This window comes from Dendrobates tinctorius, unplaced genomic scaffold (assembly GCF_039654945.1).
Source record: "Dendrobates tinctorius isolate UK_male_01 unplaced genomic scaffold, ASM3965494v1 ptg000011l, whole genome shotgun sequence".
NCBI classification, from domain to species: domain Eukaryota; kingdom Metazoa; phylum Chordata; class Amphibia; order Anura; family Dendrobatidae; genus Dendrobates; species Dendrobates tinctorius.
This window is the reverse complement of record NW_027361679.1, coordinates 78,610,198-78,628,222: the sequence shown is the minus strand read 5'-3', so window position 1 is coordinate 78,628,222 and position 18,025 is coordinate 78,610,198. Positions and strand designations below refer to the sequence as shown.

General features: G+C 43.2%; 1 protein-coding gene across 1 annotated transcript in view; it reads right to left on the bottom strand.

Annotated features, from left to right (window-relative positions):
* Window positions 1-18,025, bottom strand: part of LOC141048148 (uncharacterized) — a 217,609-nt gene that overhangs the window by 112,998 nt on the left and 86,586 nt on the right. The window contains exons 8-9 of the mRNA XM_073543592.1: window positions 9,645-9,771; window positions 8,521-8,588 (exon numbers count right to left, since the gene is read on the bottom strand). Coding sequence (XP_073399693.1) covers window positions 8,521-8,588; window positions 9,645-9,771 — 195 coding nt within the window. The remainder of the gene's footprint in view (window positions 1-8,520; window positions 8,589-9,644; window positions 9,772-18,025) is intronic.

Here is an 18,025-nt window from a genome sequence, read left to right as displayed (position 1 = left end):
GTCCACCCATACCTCATGGAGTCCGCACTAGCCGGCATATAACCGTGCCCTGTTAAGCTTCACAGGACACGACTGGGAGTAGTACACAGTACAGAGTGGATGCTACGACTACCCTGGCGGTCGCCACTAACCAGCGTGAGAACAGTGCTGGAAAGCGCTAGTAACTGCGCACGGCGCCATACAGATAGCTGCTGCGGTAACTGTGGACTTGTGGTGTCTGCACTGTCTGGCGCCCACTGGCGCAAATGGAACCAGAGCTAACTGCACTGCGGTGCTAAGCTGTACTAGTGCTAGATGCAGAGACTAACTCTAAGGCCCTAACTCATACACAACCAAGGAGGGGGATCTTAATGAATCAGTCACCAGAATCATACATCCATCATCAGACACACCACTAAAGCAAAAGACTCAATGTCTATCATAGCGCATGGCGGGGCGGCCATGCGAACCTTTTATAGCAGCATCCTTCCGGGACCTTCCTAATGGTCCAATCCGAGCTGGAGAAGGACCTGAACATGTGACCTCCGATCTCCAATGAGAGATCGTCCCACGGGCTTGCTCAGTGGACCAAAAGGAGGACTTAGTCCCTGGAGTCGTTCGCTGCTGACCAGCATGCGTTGCTATAGCTGGACCAGAGGTGGCAGCAGCAACCAAACCTACAATGCTGGTGTGAGCAGAGCACTGGGATCGACGAGTCCACTGAGCAGGCTCCACTGCGGCCGGAGAGGAATGGGAGACTGCCGAAGGCAAATCTCAGGATTCCTGCTGTGCAGCGGCAGGAACCTGACGCCTAACAAAGGGGATCACGATGGGGCATTTCTGCATGAAGGGGATCATGATGGGGCATATTTCTGAATGAAGGGGATCATGATGGGGCATTTCTGCATGAAGGGGATCACGATGGGGCATATTTCTGCATGAAGGGGATCATGATGAGGCATATGTTGTGAGTTCATGTTCCCCTTCACCATTGAGGTCTGATGAACTCCCTCTTCTGGTGAAGGAAGGTAGTGAGGCTGATTACCAAGTACCTGAGCAGGATGATGGTGACTGGAATTGCTGACTGGATATAAGGCAGCTGACGCCCTTCTGCCTTGCTGGTGATTTCTCAGAGGGATTCTAGGAGACCAGTCTGATTCCTGCTCCTCAAAAGCTAAGTTTTCTGCTCTACTTTTTGCATTTGTGTTTTGATTTTGTTTTGCCTTGTTTTTCTGGATTTCTGCCATTCCCTACTGGGGTAGCTGAATTCCTTTTTGCTCTGTCTTCAGAAAATACCTGAGTACTGATATAGTCTTTTTGAAGCCTAGCGTCTTCAGGGCTTTTTTCCCTATCAGTCTGTTGGCCCTTGTTTTGATAGGGTTTTGGTGGATTGCAGATAGCAGCTTTTCTATCCTGTCCTATTTAGTTAGCTTGGGCCCCATCATTTGCTCAGCCTATCTTTCTATCTGTGTGAGTGTTTTTTCATCTTGCTTCACCGTCATTATATGTTGGGGGCTGCCTATTGCTTTGGGGTCTGCTCTGGGGCAGTTTAAATTTCCCTTTCTGTCTTTAGGCTATTTAGTTCTCCGGCTGTGATCGAGGGGTCTAGGGCACCGTTGGAACCCCCCACGGCTACTGCTAGTTGTTGTTGATAGGTTCAGGGGTCTGCAATCCGATAGCTGCCAACTTTTCTGGTTTTGTGGACTGTGCTAGTATTTCTGTTTTTGCCTCCTACAGTGACTCATTCATAACAGAATCACCAGCCAGACTTTCCGCCTACCTTGCTCATTCACATGCTGCTGAACCAAAGATCCCTACTCCTGATGTGTTTTTTAGGGATCGGTCTAAATTTTTGAATTTCAAAAATAATTGTAAATTATTTTTTTGCCTTAAAGCCTAACTCGTCAGGGAGCTCTGCGCAGCAGGTTAAAATTGTCATCTCTTTGCTGCGTGGCGATCCCCAGGATTGGGCGTTTTCTTTGAAACCAGATGATCCTATTCTGACTAATGTGAACACATTTTTTCAAGCCTTGGGGTTGTTGTATGACGAACCTAATGCTATTGATCAGGCTGAAAAGACCCTTTTGGCATTGAGCCAGGGTCGAGATTCTGCAGAATTGTACTGTCAAAAATTCCGAAAGTGGGCGGTCCTTACTACCTGGAATGATAATGCAGCTCTCTTTCGGAAGGGTTTGTCAGAAGCCGTAAAAGATACTATGGTGGGATTTCCTGTTCCCTCTGGTCTTGACGATTCTATGTCATTAGCCATTCAGGTTGATCGGCGTTTACGTGAACGCAGGACTGCACGAGAGGTGTTGCCACCTGTTGAACAAGTGTCTGAACCTATGCAATGTGATAGAGTTTTTTCCAGGGAGCAACGTCAGGAGTTCAGAAGGCGTAATAAGCTGTGTTTTTTTTGTGGAGATGCCTCGCATATTATTTCTGTCTGTCCTAAACGAGAGAAACGTTTTGCACACACGTTTTCTGTGGGTGGTGTTCAACCTAAGTTTCTTCTGGCAATTACTCTGATCTGCTCCCTGTCCACATTTTCCGCCAAGGCTTTTGTGGATTCGGGAGCAGCCCTGAACCTAATGGACTTGGATTTTGCTAAACGTTGTGGATTTCCAATGACACCTCTGCGGATGCCTATCCCTTTGAGGGGGATTGATGCTACTCCTTTGGCGAAAAATAAACCTCCGTTTTGGACCCAGGTGGTAATGCGGGTCGCCCCAGACCATCAAGAAAATTGCAGATTTTTGGTGTTGCATAATTTGCATGATACCATTGTTCTGGGGTTTCCCTGGTTGCAAATTCATAATCCAGTTTTGGATTGGAAATCTGTGTCTGTGGTGAGTTGGGGTTGTCGGTGTGCCTGTAGTGAGGCTCCGGTTTTTTCCACCTCTCCTCAGTCGCATGATGTTCCTGACTATTTGGCGGACTTTTTTGATGTATTTAGTGAGAATGAGTCTGCTTCTTTGCCTCCTCATAGGAGTTATGACTGTGCAATTGAACTGAGCCCGGGGTGTAAATTTCCCAAGGGTCGGCTCTTCAATGTATCTGTACCCGAGCACGAGGCTATGCGATCCTATATTAAGGAGGCGTTGGAGAAGGGTCATATTAGACCATCCTCTTCACCCTTAGGTGCCGGTTTTTTTTTCGTGGCCAAAAAGGATGGTTCATTAAGGCCTTGTATTGATTATCGTGCCCTCAACAAAATTACTATTAAATATCAGTATCCGTTACCCCTATTTCGGATCTATTCTCCAGAGTTAAAGGTGCTTGCTGGTTTACCAAGCTTGACCTCAGGGGGGCGTATAATCTTATCCGCATTAAGCATGGGGATGAATGGAAGATGGCGTTTAATACTCCGGAGGGACATTTTGAGTACCTGGTGATGCCTTTTGGGCTCACTAATGCCCCTTCTGTCTTCCAGTGCTTCATGAACGACATTTTGCGGGACTTTGTGGATAAATTTTTGATTATCTATCTGGATGATATTTTGATCTTCTCCAAGGATTGGGATTCTCATGTGGAACATGTTCGGACTGTGTTCCGGATCTTGAGGGAGAATTCCCTGTATGTCAAAGGATCGAAATGCCTTTTTGGGGTACAGAGGATTTCATTTTTGAGATTTATTTTGTCTCTGTCAACTATTGAAATGGACCCGGCCAAGGTACAGGCCATTTATGATTGGGTTCAGCCCACTTCTTTGAAGGCCCTCCAGAAGTTTTTGGGTTTTGCTAATTTTTATCGGAAATTTATAGCAAAATTTTCTAGTATTGCCAAGCCATTGACTGATCTGACTAAGAAGGGTGCTGATGTCTTGAATTGGTCTCCGGAGGCTGTTTATTCCTTTCAGGAGCTGAAGCGAAGATTCACTTCTGCCCCGGTTTTGCGGCAACCTGATGTCTCACTCCCGTTCCAGGTAGAGGTGGACGCTTCTGAGATTGGTGCAGAAGCTGTTTTGTCCCAAAAGGATCCTGTAACATCTAAAATGAATCCCTGTGCTTTCTTTTCCCGAAAGTTCTCTCCATCTGAACGTAACTATGATGTGGGGAATCGGGAACTGTTAGCCATGAAATGGGCATTTGAGGAGTGGAGACATTGGTTGGAGGGAGCTAAACATCAAGTCGTGGTCCTCACTGACCACAAGAATTTGATTTACCTGGAGTCGGCCAAACGCTTGAACCCTAGACAGGCTAGGTGGGCCTTGTTTTTTACACGTTTTGATTTTGTGGTCTATTTTCTTCCTGGCACTAAGAATGTCAAGGCTAACGCTCTCTCTAGGAGTTTCTTTGCTGATTCTCCTGTGGTGACCAAGCCTGCTACCATCTTAGGCGAAGGGGTAGTTCTTTCTGCCATCTCGCCCGATTTGAGACATGCTCTGGAAGAGTTCCAGGAGGACAAACCTGAGCGTTGTCCCAGTGGAAAGTTGTATGTTCCTGACCAGTGGAAGAAGAGAGTGATGTCTGAAGTTCATTGCTCTGCATTGGCTGGTCATCCAGGTATTTTTGGTACTAGAGATCTGGTGAGTCGCTCTTTTTGGTTGCCCGCCTTGTCTCGTGATGTCAGGAATTTTGTGCAGTCCTGTGGGACTTGCTCCCGGTCAAAACCTTGTTCTCGCTCTAGTGGGTTGTTGATGCCTTTGCCGGTCCCCAGGAGGCCATGGACCCATATTTCAATGGATTTCATCTCTGATATGCCTGTCTCTCAGAGAATGACTGTTATTTGGGTGATTTGTGATAGGTTCTCTAAGATGGTTCATCTTGTACCACTCCCTAACTTGCCATCTTCCTCTGAGTTGGTGCCCCTGTTTTTGCAACAGGTGGTTCGCTTGCACGGGATTCCTGAGAACATTGTATCTGACAGAGGAGTTCAGTTTGTGTCTAGATTTTGGAGGACTTTCTGTTCCAAGCTGGGAATTCAGTTGTCCTTCTCCTCTGCTTTTCACCCTCAGACCAATGGGCAGACGGAGAGAACAAACCAGACCTTGGAGTCGTATTTGAGATGTTTTATTTCCGCTGATCAGGATGATTGGGTTTCATTTTTGCCCTTGGCCGAATTTGCTTTAAATAATAGAGCTAGTTCTGCCACTTTGATGTCACCTTTTTTTTGTAACTTTGGGTTTCAGCCTCGATTTTCTTCAGGGCAGGTGGAGCCTTCTGCCTGCCCAGGTGTTGACACTGTGGTGGAGAGAATGCACCAGATCTGGGACCAAGTGGTGGATAAGTTATCTCTCTCCCAGGAAAAGGCCCAGCGGTTTTCCAACCGACATAGGACCATTGGTCCCCAGTTTAAGGTTGGTGATATGGTTTGGTTATCATCAAAAAATATCGCTATGAAGGTGGCTTCTCCTAAGTTTAAGCCTAGATTTATTGGACCTTACAAGATTTTGGAGATTATTAATCCGGTCTCTTTTCGTTTGGCTCTTCCTGTCACATTTAAAATCCATAATGTGTTTCATAAGTCCTTGTTGAAGAGGTTTGTTGAACCAGTTGTTCCTTGGGTGGCACCTCCGGACCCTGTATTGGTTGCAGGTAACATGGAATATGAGGTAGAGAAGATACTGGATTCCCGTCTGGCTAGATGGAGACTCCAGTATTTGGTTAAGTGGAAGGGTTATGGTCAGGAGGATAATTCCTGGGTCTCTGCCTCTGATATTCATGCCAAAAGATTGGTGCGTGCCTTTCATCGGGCTCACCCTGATCGCCCTGGTGGCGTGGATGAGGGTTCGGTGACCCCTCCTCAAGGGGGAGGTACTGTTGTGAGTTCATTTTCCCCTTCACCATTGAGGTCTGATGAACTCCCTCTTCTGGTGAAGGAAAGTAGTGAGGCCGATTACCAAGCACCTGAGCAGGATGATGATGACTGGGTGACGAATTGCTGACTGGATATAAGGCAGCCGACGCCCTTCTGCCTTGCTGGTGATTTCTCAGAGGGATTCTAGGAGACCAGTCTGATTCCTGCTCCTCAAAAGCTAAGTTTTCTGCTCTGCTTTTTGCATTTGTGTTTTGGTTTTGTTTTGCCTTGTTTTTCTGGGTTTCTGCCATTCCCTGCTGGGGTAGCTGAATTCCTTTTTGCTCTGTCTTCAGAAAATACCTGAGTACTGATATAGTCTTTTTGAAGCCTAGCGTCTTCAGGGCTTTTTTCCCTATCAGTCTGTTGGCTCTTGTTTTGATAGGGTTTTTGGCGTATTGCAGACAGCAGCTTTTCTATCCTGTCCTAATTAGTTAGCTTGGGCCCCATTATTTGCACAGCCTATCTTTCTATCTGTGTGAGTGTTTTTTCATCTTGCTTCACTGTCATTATATGTTGGGGGCTGCCTATTGCTTTGGGGTCTGCTCTGGGGCAGTTTAGATTTCCCTTTCTGTCTTTAGGCTATTTAGTTCTCCGGCTGTGATCGAGGGGTCTAGGGCACCGTAGGAACCCCCCACGGCTACTGCTAGTTGTTGATAGGTTCAGGGGTCTGCAATCCCATAGCTGCCAACATCTCTGGTTTTCTGGATTGTGCTAGTATTTCTGTTTTTGCCTCCTACGGTGACTCATTCATAACAGGCATATTTCTACTGAAGGGGATCATGATGGGGCATATTTCTGCATGAATAGGATCATGATGGGACACATTACTACAAGAAGGGGACAATGATGGGGCATATTACTACAAGAATGGGTTCAGGATGGGAACATAACTACTGGCTGTGGGACCATTCTAATTGGGCAGGTGTGTACCTGTTACTAGTTTGTCAGCTGTTAGCAATCTCAGCACCTGGACCCCCAGCAATTTTTATATATATATTATATATTCTTCTTTAAAAGAAGAAGATTTTATAATTCTGGTGAACTTTCATCTTTTTGCTGGATCCCAATTCTCTTATATTTCTATTTGTTGGGGCATACTCCCTGCCTGGATCCGTGCAGAATATAAGGTGAACACCGACTATTGCATTAAGAGGAACTCCTTTATGGTGAGCTGGCTATATGTTTTTTACATTGTTTGAATATATATATATATATATATTGTTATTTTTTTTGTTTGTTTTTATCAAATGTGGAGCCGCAGCAAATATTTATACTTTTTCAGATCACGGTGAAGCCTCCTAGCCTGCCATTCTTTCCAGGTGCTATCCACAAGCCAGCAAGCCAGCCAGCTTCCCAAGCCAGCCATCTCCATGCCAGAATTCAGAAGTCAGCAGCAGCCAGATACAGTAAGTGTTATCACATTTGTGTGACTGTGGCTAGAGATTAGAGATATTCACACTGTGAAATGTAGCAGTGAATTTCAGCGTGAAATCTGCTTGCATTCCATGCTAAAATCTATCTATCTATCTATCTATCTATCTATCTAATATTCTGCATTTTTTCCCATAAAGATAAATACAACTGCTGTGTCTGGAAAAGGGTAGTGTGAGTGGCTCAGTTTCAGTGTGTGATAAGCACACATGAGCTTGAAGCCCCCCCTGCTGAACAGAAGAGAAGACTGCAAAGGTAAGTTTAAAATCAATGAATTGTTTACATAATAGAATTGGTCATCAGTGATTAGGGACGGCAAGAGCTGTACAGGGAAGAGAGTTGGCAGCTGACGACTCTCCTGTGCAGCGCTGCTGACTCTCCTGTGCAGCGCTGCAGAGTAGTTCTCATTCACTTTGAATGAGGGCAGCGCTGCAGTACCTTGAGACGACCACTACACATTTTTCATTACACAAAATTGCCCTGGTGGCACTTTGTCATAAAGAATTGGGTTTTAGGTTGCAGTTTGGGCACTCGGTCTCAGAAAGGTTCGTCATCACTGATCTAGATGAACTCTGGGAGGCATGTAAGACTGCATTCTTTGCTATTCCTGATGACTTCATTAATAAATTGTAGGAATCATTGTTGAACCGCATGCAGTCCTTCAAGCTCATGGAAGTCACACAAAATGTTAAATATGACTCTAATAGCACCACAACTTCATTCACCAATGTTATGCAACATATATTTGTATTTTAAGTTAATTATTTGTTTGAATATCACATTACTTTCTGTGGCCGACAAAACTTTTGTCTTGCCAAAATCTGACCATTCTGTGTCCATTAAATGATCAATATTTCTGCATTGATGCCAATTTATTTTCTTAACCTAAACCATATTTCGGAGGGTTTCAGCTTTCAAAAGAATAATTTATACAACCAATGGATGAATTTAACATCAGGTTATAAGCGACATAACTTCTGTCAGGGGGTATATTATATATTATTATATAGCATTATAGAATGCTGTAGATAAGCCCTGAAAGGCGGTGGCCGTATCTTATATCGGCCAATACTGGTGACAGGTTTCCTTTAAGTGAGTTGTGTCACTATGAAACATTAGGCACCCACATGCCACCATCCTACCAGAGCTCCACCCATTTTGACAAAGCTGTACCAAAATGTTTTGATTTTTCAAAGCAATTTAAACCAGAATTCCAGTGAAATAGTTTTCAGAAATCGGGTCCAAAATATATTCTGTTACAGAAAGACATCTAAAAAGATTAAGAAAAAAACATAATAAAATGCACTTTACCTATGATAGTCTGCCTGACAATCCTGAATATGTGAGCTCTTCTGGTCATTTGAATCCCATTTCTTGCCCTGTAGAAAGGGCATGTGTTAGATGCTAATTTCTGCTTATTATTATCGGTCAGGTAAATAAATGTAAAAGACTTTGTTTTTCAATAATTGCTAAATCCTTCAGTAATGATAAAGAGCAAATAAACTTACAATATTTTTTCTCAGAATTATGTCCAGCCTTAAAATAACTGGTCACATTGATGTATAGTTGTATACCTAAAATTAATCAAAATCGTCTAATGAAGTGCATTACAAATTGCTGGTCAGTTCACAATTAAGAAAGAAATTGTAAGCTTAGTTACTCTTATAATGCTTTACAAAATATGCCACAGTTTCTATTTACTCTACTTTTTCTTAATCTTATCTATAGATTTAGGTTAAGATGTTTGAAACCATTGGACTGCATACCCTAATTAATAAAAAAAAAAAAAAAAAGATCATTTGCTTACAAAGCAGCAAATTATGGGTATCTAAACATCTGGTTGGACAAGCTGCTACAGATATAATGAAAGGTGCCATTACATTTAGTTTAATTTTCTTGTCTTTTTTTTTGTATTGTTTGTACCTGTATGTATCAGTCAGATGGGAATAACTTATTTATATAGGAAAGTTGAGCTATAAATATTGCTGGAGCTCTCATGATCAAAACTGAGCCTGGAAGAAAACATTGTCCCAAACAAACAATCCTTTTAAAAACTTTTGCCAGAAACACATATCATAATGGTGTTATCATGACCAGCATCTAGTAACTTTCTTGTGAACAAGGAGACCCTATTTACTGATCCTGGTGGGAATGTGTATGGATGGTCACTATATACTAAAATGAATTGAAGTTTTACAAACAAAAATAAAATGAACTGTATGTCTTTTATACTTTCAGTACTTTCACTTGGTTAATTATTTAGAACTTCTGTTACAAAGTCCATTACATATTCTATAGTTTGAAATATTACAATTATGTGAACATACTCTAGACATCAAGTCTGATATCTGAAGAGCATTGCGAATATTGAAGATGTAATTTTATATATGTTTTTTATTGTAATAAATTGTATCAATGCTAATATGTTAATATACCTTTCTTCTTCTTCTTCTGGAATGCTTAGAGCTGACTGTTCCTGATAACTCACATACAGAGCTTCCTTCTTCCGGGCTTGTCAATCTTTTATCCCTTTTTGGAATTATTGGAATTACTTCAGGAGTCCTGAAAGATATATTCTGCGATTAATTGGAAAAGAAACCTAATACAGAATTATTTCAAGGGGTCGACCATGTTTCTTCTTGTCCTTGCAAGGTCAAGATGACCATCATATCCGTAGCTGAATGAGCATTTCCATCATTTAGTATGCAGTGATTATTCTCCAAATTTGCCATACGGCAAAAGTGCACTAAAAAACTGTTAGGCTGGTTTCAGATTTGCAGATGTCAGAGCTGCGGAGGGCTGCGTAGTTCCTCTGTAAAGCTCCGCCCACTGCCGCACCTCCTCCATTCAGCTCCACCTACGTCTGCGTCCAACGCAATGTTGCATTTTGTTGCGGTCTCCGCACCGTCGAAACGACGCATGCGGACGCATCCGCATAGATCCGCACAGCCTGCGTACCCAATGTTAAAGATAGGTACGCAGGTTGCATGCAGACGTAGGCGGAGCTGAACGGAGGAGGTGCGGCAGTGGACAGAGCTTCACGGAGGAACTACGCAGCCCTCCGCAGCTCTGACATCCGCAAATCTGAACCTAGCCTTACAGTACATTTAACATGTAATGTGTATGCGCCTTAGATCGTAGATCATGGGTATGTGCTTTGAAGGAAGGACTTTAGGATTATGTGATGGCCGATTTGATTCCCAGGTCTTGACATTGCATTGACCAGAAGTGACACACCTTTATGAACACTGAGAAGACTCTTTATGGGTAGTGCACTGGTAAGTTTAATTAGCTCATAAAATGTATGTCTTTATATATACGTATAACAAAGTGACAACTTTAATGTGTTAGCTATTTAGTTCAGCTAAAGAGATTTTCTGAGCGCGATAACAGTTTAAAAAAAAACTCTCACAGCTGAGCGTCTAGGTCAGTGGTGGCGCACCTATGGCATGCGTCAGAGAGAGCCCTGCCTGTGGGCACGCACGCCATCACCTCACAACTAGCGCCTGCAGGGGGAGCTTTGCGGGTTTGGGTAGCAGAGCAGTCCAGCGGTGCAGTGCACAGGGTACACCACTGGCATTTCTAGGCTATTTGCTTTGAGGCTTGTGCCTCGAATCAGAAGTGCAATGCCCCAAATCCCTTGATCTGCAAGTTTCTATTTTAAATAAAGATTATTTTGCTGGTACATACAGTGTCTGTGTCTCAGTGTATGCAGGCACACATGCATAATTACCTTCTTTAGGTTAGTTTCACATTAGCGTATCTTTCACATTAGCGTAACTTTCTCTGTTTATATATGTCATCACCTACCCTGCCAGAGGTTCACTTTACCCATCATATGAATTATGTTGAGGTGTGTTGTTCAGCATTACATTGCCTCTTTCTGTAGTGTCACTTTTTTTATTCCCCAATTTTACTGCACTTGGTATTTCAATAAAGATTTGTACTTTTACCCATATGTACGCTGGACTTTTTGCACTGTTTCTCTTTGTATGGTATAACGTCCAATATGTTCAAATAAAGTCCGTGGAGCCTCATTTAAGAGGGAATAGTCAGAAACACGGGAATAGCCAGATCTTCCTCCAGGGAAGGACCCAGCCAAGGGGTGGCTCCTTTCGGAAACCACCATTACCACCATATTAAGTGGCCCTTTAAGTCAATATCCAGCTCTTTACGAGTTTACAGATATGACAAGGGAAATACCAAGGCCAGGTATCCATCCACAGGCAGCTGTTTCGGGGTGTTGCCCCTTCCCTGGAGGAAGATCTGGCTAGTCCTGTGTATGAGACTCTTAAATGAGGCTCCGCAGACTTTATTTTCATATTCGTATTTCCCAGGGAGCATTGCACCTAGGATTTCATTGTGATTGAGCGCCTTTGCCGCCTGCCGCAGTGTTTTCTTTGACTGGTCTCCCGGAGGTCAGTGATTGTTTCGTGATACACGTCCAATATCTGAAACAAAGCAATTTTATCCCTCATTTGGGTAACTTCCACTGTAGTCCTCAGAGGGTGATCTTGGTAATCCTGCAATGTGGTAGTAGCAGGTTCCTCAAGTTCTAAGTGGTGTCGCTCTTTCACCAGGATGTAATTGTACAGAACAACACATGCTTTCACAACCTCATCAATTGTCTCAATTTTTAGATTGATGGCTGTTCCCAAAATGCACCATTTAGATACCAGCAATCCAAAGGCACACTCCACAGTTCTTTGTGCCCTTGTCAGTCGGTAGTTGTAAATCCTTTTGGTGTGATTCAAGTCCCGACTTGAGTATGGTTTTATGAGGTTGGCACACATTTGAAACGCCTCATCCCAACCACAAAAAATGGCATTGGCAGTCCTTCAGTGTTCGTGGCTGTGGAAAATTGCAATTATTCCCATACAAACGTTGACCCATGTCAGCATTTTTGAAAGTCTGTGAGTCATTTCCTCATTCAAACGAGCCAACGTCCACAGCGACAAATCGACAGTCAGCATCTGCAATTGCCATGAGAACAATTGAAAAGTATTTTTTGTAATTGAAATACTCAGATCCATTTCCAGCAGGTTTCATAATCCGAATGTGTTTGCCGTCCACAGCCTCCAAACAGTTTGGAAAATTACAAATGTCCTGGAATTTTGCAGTATTTTCCAGCCAGAGTTCAGTTGTGGGTTGGGGGAGGAATTCTTCATGCAGAACGTCACATAAAGCACAGCAGGTGTCTCCAACAATCCCAGAAAGCGTGGACACTCCAATCCAGAATTGAAAATGCAGAGATGATAAGGTCTCTCCAGTAGCCAGGAATCTACCGAACAGAAAATGGGGAAAAAAATCAGTACATGACTTTTAGAACAATCATATTAATGTCAGGTGTTTCTTTTTCAAAATTACGTACCTCAGGGTCACCAAAAGACGTTCCTCAGCAGGAATTGCTCGACATAGCTGTGTGCTGCCTGGTGATGGATCCTCGGACACGTAGCAGCAAGTCATGGAAGCTCTATTCCAACATTCTCGTATACTCGAAAAAATTCTCAGGGTTTTCTCACAGCTCTGTGCACAACAAGTGGTAGGCTCCACGGCTCTCTTGGACTTCAACGATGGGGTGTTGCCAATAGCGATGACGTCTTCTCCATCTTTCTCTTCTTCTTTCTTCTTCACAAGCTACAGCAAAGGCAACAGCCAATTTCAATGACAAATCAAGATTAAGAATGAAGCTCTCCACACTAAGATCCATCTTGCAGATGGATACAGCAGCAAAAGTCGAGGATGTCATCAGTGCAGTGTGTCTATATATAGAAATCCCATGAGACACGCCCATTGGGTGTCTGGTGTCAAGGATTCTACTGGAAAAGCATTGGAAATATCGAACGCATGCGCATAAACAACGCAAACGCATGCAAAAGTGCATGCACACGCAGCTTTTTTTGGTGTCATGCGTAAGATGATACGGATAAAAATTGCTGCATAAACATGCATGTGTTTTTGCATGTGTTTGCACATGCAGATGATACGCTGCACACAGAAATGCTAATGTGAACTTAGCCTTAGCCCAGCATGGTGCGGAACCAGATTCCCTGTCTGCTTGGCTCCTCCCAGTTAGTACAGCCTCCAGCTTTCAGCCTGTGCAAAATATCTGCACAGAGCACACACAGCGCTGGGATCTCCACTTATCTCCTGCAGCAAGTACTCAACGTCCACCAATTCAGCCAACTATTTGTGTCATTTAAGCATCAGTGACAAGAGGCAGCCCTGTCAGAGATTAGTAGCTGAGATTTAGTGATGGTAAGTCTGAAGCTCCGTGTTGGCTGATTAGTGCAGCGTCAGATTTCTCATCCCCACACTGCACTGACCAGTGAGATCCCAGCACAGACACTAAATCTCTGTGTTCTGTCACTGATGCTCTGATTAATCCAGGCTGACCACTGATCCTTTCTCCCTCCTACAGAAAATATATTCCTTTTGGAAGTGCATTGAGCAGCAGGGTGGTGTGCTGGTAAAAGTGAAAAAAAGAAAAAAAATCTTTTAAATCTTCTGCCTGAGCGAGTCTGAACGAGTTGAATGTGACCTGAGCGTAAGTGCGAACTGTGGAAAGTGTGTGACTTGTGATTCAGTGAAGAGGTATTTGGAAAACCTATAACAAATACCTGTGTGAGTTGCTGAATGGTAGGTTGCTGAGTGCTTTCTATCTGTTCAATTTTTGGGGGGCTTGGGGGCTTGTTTAACCTATTTTTTCTTTCTACAGGGTTAATCTCTTATTTTACTATCTGTGTTTTTAAGTGTTAACTATATTGCATTTAAATCTTGAGGTGTAACTATATTCACAAGGGGTTAATTAAGGGTGGGAGTTCATAATTAAGGGTTTATAAGAGGCAGCTGGTTGGGGCTCAACTCCTTTTGGAAGTGCATTGAGCAGCAGGGTGGTGTGCTGGTGTGCTGGTAAAAGGGAAAAAAAATCTTTTAAATCTTCTGCCTGAGCGAGTGTGAACGAACTGACTGTGACCTGAGCATAAGTGCGAACTGTGGTAAGTGTGTGACTTGTGATTCAGTGACTTTGGATTCAGGGAGTTTCCAAGGGAGGTATTACTGAATTGCTGTTATATTTTATAAATAATTTTTATTTATTTTTGCTTATCTTTTTGTCTGGTGCAATCCCCATTAGGATGTGCTCCACTATTGCCAATGCCATCCAGTGCACGTCTTGCCGCATGTATGAAATCCTTGAACAGCCGGTCGAGGGTGCATACTGCTGTACGAGATGTGAGCACGTTGTGCATTTGGAAGCCCAGATACTGGATCTAAATGTGCAGCTGGCAACACTGAGATCCATAGACAATATGGAAAGGAGTCTTCTGCTCACTGAGCAGACGCTCAATGGGATAGATGAGGGGGGGATGCTAGGTTGGAGCTGCAGGACAATGAAGCAGCTAGCTGGGTGACAGTTAGAAGGCGTGGTAGAGGGAAGAGCACCAGGGAGGCTAGTCCTGATCTGGCACACCCCAATAAGTTTGCTAAGTTGGCAGATGAGGGGAGTGTTAGTGCAGGAGTAGCACTGCTGCAGCAAGGCATGTCCTCTGAAAGCCGAAGGAGTGTCTGCTCCAGTAAGGGGGGAAATAGGAGAGCAGGGCAGGCCAGACAGGTTCTGGTAGTAGGAGACTCAATTATTAGGGGAACAGATAGGGCAAGCTGTCACAAACACAGGGATCGTCGAACAGTGTGCTGCCTACCTGGCGCTCGAGTCCGACACATCGCTGATCGAATTGACAGATTACTGGGAGGGGCTGGTGAGGATCCAGCAGTCATGGTGCACATTGACACAAATGACAAAGTTAGAGGTAGGTGGAAGGTCCTTAAAGATGATTTCAGGGAATTAGGCTGTAAGCTTAAAGCAAGGACCTCCAAGGTGGTATTTTTGGAAATACTTCCTCTACCACGTGCCATGCCAGAGAGGCAACGGGAGATTAGGGAGGTTAATAAGTGGCTCAGGACTTCTCAGTTGGCTACAGGTTCTACGCTAGGGACCGGCTGCACCTCAATGGGGAGGGTGCAGCTGTGCTGGGGAAAATGGCTAGAAGGTTGGAGGAGTGTTTAAACTAGGGTTGGGGGGAGGGTATTCCTTTTATAGGAGGGGAAGACAGTGCAGATAGAGACCTGGGCACAAATAATGAAATTGGGGGTGGGAGTGGCATGGGGGGTGGGGTTAGAACAGTTAATAATTTAAGAAAGAATAGAGGTAAAGAGAGATACATAAAGTGCATGTATACTAATGCCAGAAGCCTCGCCAACAAAATGGAGGAATTGGAGTTAATGTTGTTGGAACATAATTATGACATGGTGGGGATATCTGAGACATGGCTGGACAAGAGCCATGACTTGGCGGTTAATTTACAGGGCTATAGTCTGTTCAGAAATGACTGAACTTATAAGCGAGGGGGAGGCGTGTGTTTATATGTAAAATCATCCTTAATACTCATCCTTCGTAATAAAATATATGAATCTAATGAAAATGTAGAGTCCCTGTGGGTAGAGATAAGGGGAGGGAGGAAAAATAATAATTTACTGATAGGGGTTTGTTATAAGTCTCCAAAAATAATGGAAGCAACAGAGAATATCCTCAAAAAGCAAATAGATGAAGCTGCGACTCAAGGAGAAGTCATTATTATGGGAGACTTCAACTACCCTGAAATACATTGGGGAACCGAAACCTGCAGTTCCAGCAAAGGTAATAGGTTTTTGACAACTATGAGAGACAATTACCTTTCACAACTGGTTCAGGACCCAACAAGAGGGGGGGCACTGCTAGACCTAATATTAACCAACAGGCCAGACCGCATATCAAATGTAAGGGTTGAGGGTCACTTGGGTAATAGTGATCACAAATTAATAAGTTTTCATGTATCCTTTAATAAGATGTGTAGTAGAGGGGTTACAAGGACACTAAACTTCAGGAAGGCAAATTTCCAATGGATGAGAGATGATCTTGGTGCAATTAACTGGGACGATATCCTGAGACATAAAAATACACAAAGAAAATGGGAGACGTTTATTAGCATCCTGAATAGGACCTGTGCACAATATATACCATATGGGAATAAACATGCTAGAAATAGGAGGAAACCACTATGGCTAAATAGAGCTGTAAGGGGTGCAATAAGAGATAAAAATAAAGCATTTAAAGAATTAAAGCAAGTAGGTAGTGATGAGGCATTAAATAAATACAGAAAATTAAATAAATTCTGTAAAAAGCAAATCAAGACAGCAAAGATTGAGACAGAGAGACTCATTGCCAGAGAAAGTAAAAATAATCCCAAAATATTCTTTAACTACATAAATAGTAAGAAGCTAAAAAATGATAGTGTTGGCCCCCTTAAAAATAGTGTGGGTGAAATGGTGGATGAGGATGAGGAAAAAGCCAATATGCTAAATGACTTTTTTTCAACAGTATTTACACAAGAAAATCCCAAGACGGATAACATGATCAGGGATAAAAATTCTCCATTAAATGTCACCTGCTTAACCCAGCAGGAAGTACGGCGGCGTCTAAAAATCACTAAAATTGACAAATCCCTGGGCCCGAATGGGATACACCCCCGAGTATTGCAGGAATTAAGCACAGTCATAGATAGACCATTATTTTTAATCTTTAAAGATTCCATAATAACAGGGTCTGTACCACAGGAATGGCGCATAGCAAATGTGGTGCCAATATTCAAAAAGGGGACAAAAACTGAACTTGGAAATTATAGGCCAGTAAGTTTAACCTCAACTGTGGGTAAAATCCTGGAGGGTTTTCTAAGAGATACTATACTGGAGTATCTGGAGAAGAATAACCTCATGACCCAATATCAACATGGGTTTGCAAGGGACCGTTCCTGTCAGACTAATCTGATAAGCTTTTATGAAGAGGTAAGTTTAGGACTGGACCAAGGGAATGCAGTGAACGTGGTGTACATGGACTTTTCAAAAGCTTTTGATATGGTGCCACACAAAAGGTTGATACATAAAATGAGAACAATGGGGATAGGGGAAAATATGTGTAGGTGGGTTAAGAGCTGGCTCAGGGATAGGAAACAAAGGGTGGTTATTAATGGAGCACACTCGGACTGAGTCACGGTTAGCAGTGGGGTACCACAGGGGTCAGTTTTGGGCCCGCTTCTTTTTAACATATTTATTAATGACCTTGTAGGGGGCATAGAGAGTAGAATTTCAATATTTACAGATGACACTAAATTCTGCAGGGTAATCAATACAGAGGAGGACAATTTTATATTACAGGAGGATTTATGTAAACTAGAAGCATGGGCTGATAAATGGCAAATGAGCTTTAATGGGGATAAATGTAAGGTCATGCACTTGGGTAGAACGAACAAGATGTATAATTATGTGCTTAATTGTAAAACACTGGGCAAAACTGTCACTAAAAAAGACCTGGGTGTATGGGTGGACGACAAACTCACATTTAGTGGCCAGTGTCAGTCACCTGCTGCAAAGGCAAATAAAATAATGGGATGCATTAAACGAGGCATAGATGCTCATGAGGAGAACATAATTTTACCTCTAGATAAGTCACTAGTGCAACCACACTTAGAATACTGTGTACAGTTCTTGTCTCCGGTGTATAAGAAAGACTTAGCTGAACTGGAGCGGGTGCAGAGAAGAGCACCCAAAGTTATTAGGGAACTAGGGGGTCTGCAATACCAAGACAGGTTATTACACTTGGGGTTATTTAGGTTGGAAAATCGAAGGCTTAGGGGTGATCTTATTACAATGTATAAATATATGCGGGGACAATACAAAGACCTTTCTAATGATCTTTTTACTCTTAGACCTGTGACGGGGACAA